The 9,341-nt window shown below is 30.8% G+C and overlaps 1 protein-coding gene across 1 annotated transcript; it reads left to right on the top strand.

Annotated features, from left to right (window-relative positions):
* LOC128191257 (uncharacterized) lies at positions 1 to 8,084 on the top strand. Its single transcript, XM_052863345.1, has 8 exons — positions 1 to 16; positions 252 to 728; positions 1,082 to 1,258; positions 3,224 to 3,349; positions 3,835 to 3,934; positions 6,149 to 6,214; positions 6,375 to 6,582; positions 7,803 to 8,084. The coding sequence occupies exons 1-8, from the start codon at positions 1 to 3 to the stop codon at positions 8,082 to 8,084; spliced, it is 1,452 nt and encodes a 483-aa protein (XP_052719305.1).
* Positions 8,085 to 9,341: the final 1,257 nt, after the last annotated feature.

Below are 9,341 nucleotides of genomic sequence, written 5' to 3'. Positions count from 1 at the left end.
ATGGGTTATTTCCACGGTAAGTGTCTTTAATCAATCATCTTTTGGGAAGTTAAACACTTACTTCTATCATCGTTGAAAAGAAACGGTCATTGTCCCTTGTTATCGAATATACGCAGTAAAAATATCATTATGGCTAAAACTGTGAATGTTAAGTTCATGTACAATTTGTTTCTCTAGATTGTGTGAATATGATGCAAGTCAATAGATGGGTTCTGCTTAGCGTTTTGGGTGAGTAATGATTTTTAAATAAGAGACAGTGTGTGAGTTAACACTGTGTATTGATTTGTATTTTGTATTCAGATATTTTTTATTATTTTTAGGTTGGTTGGTAGAGGTCAAAACCATTCCACAACCTCACATAGCCTGTCAAACTCTGGATACCATATTCAAAAAAAAACTTAACATTGCATGCAATTCGGATGGTCTACTGTACATAAATCAACTGACTTTAAACGATTTAGGCCAACAGTCCAATTCGAAAGCAGACAATGAAAGCGAGTGTCAGAGAACATCCGATTCATCTTGCTTCCGTTCTATTCCGTCGGACATTCCTTGGAATTACACATTTTATCGTAAAGTATCAAAAATATGTAATGGAAATCACAACTGCAATTTAGAATGGCGTGATTTTGTTTCCTATGTAACTCAATTTCGAGACCAGTTTACATGCAGCAACAGGGGTCCTTTATATTATACAAGAATTGGATGTTTTTTTGAATGTTTTCCAAGTAAGTATTTGATCTTTGAGAATTTCTTTACACATGTACAGTAACACTAGTATGACTTTTATTGAATCACTCGATTATATTTTATTCATATTTAGATAGCATGAGTGTATTTCCGAGTGATTATTTTAACGTACCACTGCCCTATGTTCTTGAGTTTAAGTTCTCTTTTAAATGTTCGGTATTTTCCATTGTATTGAGCCTGAGCAGTACGTCAAACAGCTTATATTTTAACTTGTAACTATTTTATTTTAAACGACTTTTTTATAAAAAAAAAAAAATATTACACTGATTCCTAAATAGTATGTATAACTTCATATACAACTTCATATAATTTTATGGATGTATTCATGTAGCTAAAGGACAAGTTTTTGTCGCAAAAAATATTACCGAAACCCGTGATGGGTCTCTGTATCTGAGGTCAAATGAAACAGGACGATGTCTCATCAGGGGATCCATTGAATCAGCCAGAATTCTGGAACAGGTCAATATGAAATTAACTGTCCATGATAGAAAATCCAGCCTCTGTACAGGTAACCTTACATTTAGCTGTATACAAGTACATGTATATCACATTTATAATGGTAAATCTAATATTATCATTCACTTTGTTTCGCTTATTTTACTTTGTTTGCGCATTGGTAAAGGAATTAAATATTACTTAAACATGTAGAACATGTATCTTTCTGGACATTTTTTATGGATATCTTGTTACACAAGTTTAGCTAATGCCCATTATTTACAGGACAAAGAACAAGCAATGTGAATCTCGACTTCTGGAATTTTACACAAATGCAAAATAACAAAAAACAATGTCCATGAATTTTTCTAATGAAATTGTTGAAGTGATATGGCTTTAATTAAAAAAAAGAAAGAAAATTATATATTATAAATGAGGCACGTCTATAAAATGCAAATCAATTATCTGCGGTTTCAAACTTTACTTTATCTATAATCAATATAATTAGAACTGATTAATTATATTACAACTATGAAACCTTAGACAATTCATATTTTATTGCAATTTTCGATTTGATGTTATTTTGACTTTTTGCACTTGAAATAATTGTTCAAAATATAATTGAATGGATATCACCCTGTAAAAAATCTAAAACTAAAAGACATAAATTGATATTGCTTTAAAATAATTAAAACTGCATAATAAAATAACATTATCGTTATCACTACTTTATGACAATAAAAAGGAGAAAAAGGCAGGCGATTATTCCAAATTATTAAACCTTACATTAAGATGTAAATACAAGGCAGTAAAATTATTTTCTAGCCTTCGCTCACATTTCATACAGGCCTAAGAAATTAAAGTAGGAAACCTTCGCTATCAAAGCAATAAAGTTGTATGTGGTATATACTGTTATATTTACATTTTCGACTGTCTATGTGTGTGATAACATAACGAATCAATTTTGAACCATAAAAATCAATAACTTCATAAAACATGAGTAACACAAAATGGGCGTGTCTTATAGCATAACCGAGGAACGTTATTGGCTGCGCCGAATAGTAATACATAGCATGTGAGACATAAGAAATAGTGGTTTTAAAATAATGTTGTTATGTACAAGTATACAATTTGGAAATAATATAAATATAAGTAATAAGGAATCATTCTTTGAATATTATGAGGTGATAATTTTGGTCGCAGCGTGGTCAAATCTATCATAAAGCTCTTCGGGCTTTATTGGATTTGACCACGCCCCGACCTAAATTATCACCTCACAAAACAAAAAGTATGATTCCTTATTCACTAAATAATGAAATAGAAAACAGCAATTGAGCATAACGATTTTCAGAACGAAAGAACAGAGTAAAAGATATTTGATAAATCTATGATGCGGTTCTTATTAAAAAAAAAAAACAATAGGTTGCAGATCTAGATTAACCGAAGTGCTATTCGAAAGAAAAAGATTTTGAATTTTTTTTTTTAATTATAATTTATTAATTGACAAGAACAAACAAAGTATACAATAAATTCAAGCACAAAAATCTAATTAGCTATCTACAAAGCAGCACATTGTCTTGCCTAAAATAGTTTGGTTATTATTTTCGTCATCTAATTTTATATTGCTTATGGAAAAAAAATACCGCATGTAACAATTTGTGTTACCCGTTGTCAAGTGTGTCAAAAGTGTTGCTAACGATGAGGGTAAAAAGAACGGATTATCAACTGCGTCTTAACCAATCAGTTTTCAGTATTTAACATGAAAGTATAATAATACTTGTTACTACAAAATACTACAAATTATAATATTATAATAAGTATTATTGTACCTATTGTATTTTCTGGTCATATATTTCAAATATACATAAATGCATATACCTGTCAATATAATATATATAATAATATTATTTTCAATATTGTACGACACAAAACCTTAGGTATATGACTTTGACCTTGTATGTCGGATATGATTCATATAGACAATGCCTGTTATCCCATCTGTTTATGTGATGCATAATAAATAGTGTTTAATTTTAAGAGGTACTTACCAATGGATCATTCAACTACAACAAAGACCTGTCGTGTTTATGGGGTCTCGATGTGTTCCTTCTGGATATTCAGACAATGGATACTTGGCCGAGTAAATTGTGGATGGAATTTAAAGGTATACAACCGGAATTTATAAGTAATATAATTCGCAAATATATACGTAGAAATCTAACTTTAAATTTGCCCTATGTATCTTACAACAACCATTTTTTTCGCATTTGTATTTTTGTAAAAGCAATTATAGCTTACATTTAACTCCTTTCCAGTAGCAGGGTTTTTATTGCTAATAACCCCCTTATGCTCTCTTAAAGTACACCCCCTCCTTTTTTAAAATATGAATTACAACTTAAATGTTATTGTTTATTCATCAATAAGAATGTTGTATCTCCCGCAGAAGTATTTTTCATATCGTTGAATATTTAAAGCTTTTATCACCAATAATCATTCTCATTTTCAATTGGTTAGAAGTTCATATCCAATGCAAATACATTAAATTTTAGTAAAGGCATTTCTTTATTATAATTTAGTATTACCTGAATGTAAAAGTTGAAATTACAAGAGTCGTTTAAAAGTATTCTAACTGATATAATGATAACGCAGGGACTTTGATGCAACTGGACTGTGGGAACAACATTCAATTTCCATCCGCCGCACGCGAAGTTCAAGACTCAGAACAGAATGGTAATTCTACATTACTTCCAATAAACTACGGAAGCACGTTAGTGCCACTTAGGAAAAATATTTTATCTGGCGGCCGCCAGATAATTATTTGGCGGCCGCCACTTATTATCTGGCGACCGCCACTTATATATCTGGCGGCCGCCACATAATTCATCTGGCGGCCGCCACATAAATTATTTTGCAAAACGTGAGTGTATTTATATTTGGATGCAGTGTAAAATGATGTATAGATTTAGAACACATTATATACATGTTTAGTTTTTACATGTTCTAGAAAACATTTTCATGCTGAATGCTAAGAAAACAAAACGCGTCTTAACGTTATATTTTCAAAATGTACACATGTTGAGATGGGTTAGTATGGAGGTAACAAAGAAACTTAAGTTTCTGTGCTAAACATGTTTAATATGTAAACGCATTCACTCAGTTATCAATTGTTTATGTAATTCGCGCCACTTTCTGAGAACAAAGGAATTGGTGAGTGAGTGACCAGCCATGTTGGAAACATGATCAAGGAATCTTCTCTTGGTAATATATTTTTTTTTTGAAACGTTATGCTTGTTTTGTTTTGTTTTGTTTACGTAAAATGTAATGTATAAAAGGGAAACTTAATTTCTTCAAGATAATTTAATAATGTACAATTTTTATTCTTATTATACGGAGATTGATTTACATATTGTAAACAGACTCTCTAAGAGCGGTACTCTCTCATTAAATCCTGTTTATAGATATAAGTATAATATATCCTCCCTAATATACATGTTTATGTTGTAAGCCATGTTATTGTATTTTTGTAAACAAACTCGGTCATTATCATAACAAAAATATTCCATCTTACCAATATCCTGTCCATTTTCAATAAGATAAATAATATTGATCAGTTACTTACATTTAAAGTTGCATTTGAGAATAAACAAATTAAGGAATTCATATCAAAAAAGGTAAAAAAAAAAATTCTTTCTAGTTTATTATGGACTTATATGCCGCGACAATAAAAAGTGATATTGAGCAGTTTCTTTTGAATTACATTCCAACTAAAAGCTTGATATGTGCAAACAACACGGAGGTACTGTCCTAGAAAAATAGACACGGACGGCAATTCTGAGGAGGAGACCAACAAACAAGAATGTTTGGTACAAGAACGGTACCAAACAACTGCCCTTGATTTCATCATGCAAGGTATGAAATAGAGCCGAAATCGGTAGTAAACAAATAATTTTTAGATGACAAACGAGAAAGTTTGGTACAAGAATGGTACCAAACAACTGCCATTGATTTCATCATGCAAGGTATGAAATAGAGCCAGAATCGGTAGTAAACAAATAATTTTTAGATGACAAAACTGATCATTTTTCTGTTTTAAACTTTTAGATGTTTAGATTTGACGCCCCCTTTTTATAGGCATGCGAGTAGAAAGGTTAAAAAACGAAGAATAGAGACCTACAACATTAGTTGCAGTTCTCAACCACCCGCATGAGATTCAGCATATGTATATTGTTGGAGCAGGCCAAAAGACGGATACAAATGTGGGAATACTCAGAGATGGGCTGTTATGATTAATGTACTTGTACTAGGCATGGGATTTATCAGATCCCAAGAATTACCAACTTTCCGGCTTCTCATAGCATTATATACTTAATTTAAAGACACTTGACAATATTCTTTAATTTTATATATATTTTTTATGAATGGTTTATAATTTTGAATGGTGAAATGGGGAATTTTAGCATAATTTTCTTATCAAAAACATGATGTACATATTGAGGCACTTCTTTTGTATTAGAATAACACTTATTTTTTAGAAGGTAAATCTGTGCATATTTGTAGATTCATTTGATTAATAAATTAGATTAATGACAATATTATTATTATTATTGATTTCTTATGTGTTTCTAATACTGCCATTATGACATGTATAGGTAATGATGAACATGGGTGATAGTTACTGAAATTCTCAAGATCTTCTTGGTCAAATAATTGAGGCATAAGTAAATATTTCGAGATTCAAGTTTACCTGTTTCAAGTTTAGAATCTAAACGTGTTTAAAACTGTAACACGAAGAAAGGGATTAAGTGTTGAGGTCCAAAACACGTGGACTTCTAACATGTTTAGGCTCTAAACACTTTTAATAACATGTTGAAGGAGACAACATGTTTAGATTAGAACATGAAAAAACTGTGTTTCACAAATGTGTTAAGAAAAGTGTTCATCCTCTAAACACCATTTTTACAGTGATAATAACTGGACTTTTTGCTGGACTCCTGCTTTTGTTAGCCCTGATTCTGGTTGTACTCAAAAGGTATGTTACCGTTTCAAAAATGGTACGTCTATGCACGTCATCTTTTCATTTATAATTATGATGATTTTTAAGGTCCACGAGGAAAAATGCTAAGATATATCGTTAGATCATTTTAGGACGTAATAGCTTAGGTGATCAATTTCATAATTGTTTTACACAGAAAGCAAGCTTTAACGATAAAAACCGAGGAAAAGCATCGTACTATAAACACAACAACCACGCTTGAAGGAGATGAAGATTGTACATATTACAACAATGAGGTCGATAAACCTCGAAATGACGTCAACGACGTACAAGGGACATCGTCTTCATTTAACGACTCTCTCTATAACACGCTAGACACAGGTGGTAATTACTCGCAAATAAATATTAAGGTACCTCACTACACCCAGACTTATACTTTTTAAGACACTACGTCACAAGATGGCGGTTTAAATAAATATTTTGTTAAATATTTTATTTCGTTCGATTTGGTTGTATATCGTCGTAGCTCAGTGGCTAAAGTATAGGGCTTCTGAACTGCAGATCATGAGTTCGAATCCGCCTGGAGCTTTTGTTCATATTTACTGAATTAAATTTTTGAAAATGTAATTTTTCATCTAAAATTGCACATTTTTTGCCTATTTGACTTAGATTCGTCTTATCCATTATGATATCTATCATAATCAAGTAATTTTTTGCTGATTTGAGAAAATATTTCAAGGTAAAGTGTTATGCATATGGTTTAGAATAACCCTTATGTCCAGCAAAGATCAATCACGAAAAGTAAACTTTAAATTTAATAATTTATTTACATATATATATATATATATATATATATATATATATATATATATATTTATATATATATATATATATATATATATATATATATATATATATATATATATATATATATATATATATACAAAAATACAACTTACAATAAAAGAATCCTTACTAAAAAAGTGTCCGTTAAAATCTGCCGAATGCATCAAATCACAATGTCGACATTGTGATTTGATCCATTCTGCAGATTTTAACGGACACTTTTTAGTAAGGATTCTTTTATTGTAAGTTGTATTTTTGTGCATATATATATATATATATATATATATATATATATATATATATAAAAAGCACTGAATAGAATCAACAACACTAGGCATCTTTAAGGTGTCGGATCTAATATATAGATACTAAGCCAGTAAACTGAATATATAAAGCACTAAAAATGGCTAATTGTTCGTGTCGTTAGCCATTTTTAGTGCTTTATATATATATATATATATATATATATATATATATATATATATATATATATATATATATATATATATATATATATATATATATATATATACACGTCCGAGTAACTAGATAATTGTTATTAGTTTAATGTCTTCGAACACAAGTCCAATGAGAGTCTCTTATGAGCACTGTTTACAGGTTATTTATACTTAAATATAAATCTAGCAAATTCTAGAAATTATAGGTACAAAAGGTTAGATAAATTACCTGGACACTCAAGAATATTCTAGAAAGAATAACTGACCACTCCAGAATATTCTATCATACAAACCTACTATATATAACAGTGGTGAGCCACCTTAAAAAGAACACTTCAGAATCTGTGGGACGCAATGGAGAACATAATGTAAAGAACGGAGCAGATGATACTGAGAAGTCACGGGATGAGTCAGGTGATACAAATAACGTTACTCCCAGGTCAAGTAACACAACAGAGAGCAAACCCAACACAATCATCGGTGAGGTGACGGGAGATGTCTACGCCGCTGTGTGTAAAACAGACGATCTGAAAAGCATGCGTATTACCGGACCGAAAGAAGTCATCTATACAACGGTTTCTATGGCTTCAAATATAGAATAACTCTTATCAAAAGTCCTATATTGGACTGAAGACGTCAATCTAAGGCATTCTGCAAATGCAATTATTTGCGCACGTTGCATAACTATTTTTGTGCACGTACTTTATAACTATGCACAAAAACTTCATACAAATATTAAGTGCGAATGGGCCTTCCTTTATCTACATGTATTTACTATGATGTGGATACAGCAATACAGTTAACAGAATCACGCTATTATATGCTTCAAAATGTCATTTGGTAACTTCAGTGGTATTTCTGAAAGCAGCAGTACTTCAAATTGTTCATATAATCTGAAATTTAATTAAGCAAAATCATACTATGGGTCGAAAACGGAAAATGAATAATTTTACACACCTTGTCATAGTTTCATTCAAGTTGTTACGATTTGATTTAACGTGATATGTCTCTAACATTGAAGGGTCCCTAATAAATAGCATTGTTGATAGGTCTCAGCTAATTTTAACATTTGTATGTCTATGAATTGTTATGTTCAGTGAATCAATTTTATGGAGATTTTATTTAATGCAGATCATCGACTCAGATCATTAAAGAGCAAAGGATATACATCAGTATTTTAAAACACTTATCTACAACCTGTGAGTTAGTGGGATAGTCATTCAACAAACCCTTGACATTAGTAAGGTTGACAAGCTTTTGGGTAATGGCTCCTTCTGGAGGTTTAGTAAATGAGGTACCACACTCTTAGCGAGTGGATGAATGTATACAGTCTTTCCTGATGATATTTTTAACCAATGAAATATACAGCATGACATGTTGTATTATAATATATTTGTTAAAAACAAATTGAACCCGGAAGAACAAAACCACAAGTGCTTTTTAAAAACGTTCGTCTAATTAAACAACACTTCATTTCTGTAATAAACCATAAACCGATTTTTTAGTACATGTTTATAAATGTAGGATGACTACTACTAAATTTTTTTAATATTTAAAGTTTTGAAATCATTCAGATGTTTATCTTACGAACCTTTGCTCTGTTATCCAGCTGTATGGACAAGAACATGGAAATAACCGACTTCTCTTAAACTCTCTGAAATATGAAGCTGATATAAGTTTGTGTTTATATGTATCGTCATACATAAAAAGTATTTACATTCAGTGTACATGTATCCCCTTAATTTGGCACTGAAAATATGAGACGTTCAAATTCTTAAGAAAACACTTAGCCTTTATTCACGGCGCATGGGCATAAATATAAACTTCATCGCGCGTTTTAAATAAACATATATTTATTA

Source organism: Crassostrea angulata, chromosome 7, assembly GCF_025612915.1.
Source record: "Crassostrea angulata isolate pt1a10 chromosome 7, ASM2561291v2, whole genome shotgun sequence".
Classification (NCBI taxonomy): domain Eukaryota; kingdom Metazoa; phylum Mollusca; class Bivalvia; order Ostreida; family Ostreidae; genus Magallana; species Magallana angulata.
This window is presented reverse-complemented; position numbering and strand designations above follow the sequence as displayed.

Excerpts from the sequence above, each read along its gene's own strand:
- LOC128191257 (XM_052863345.1), top strand. Across the intron at positions 6,215-6,374 it reads ATTCTGGTTGTACTCAAAAG|AAAGCAAGCTTTAACGATAA; the intron begins GTATGTTACCGT and ends TGTTTTACACAG. Across the intron at positions 6,583-7,802 it reads GTAATTACTCGCAAATAAAT|CTTAAAAAGAACACTTCAGA; the intron begins ATTAAGGTACCT and ends GTGGTGAGCCAC.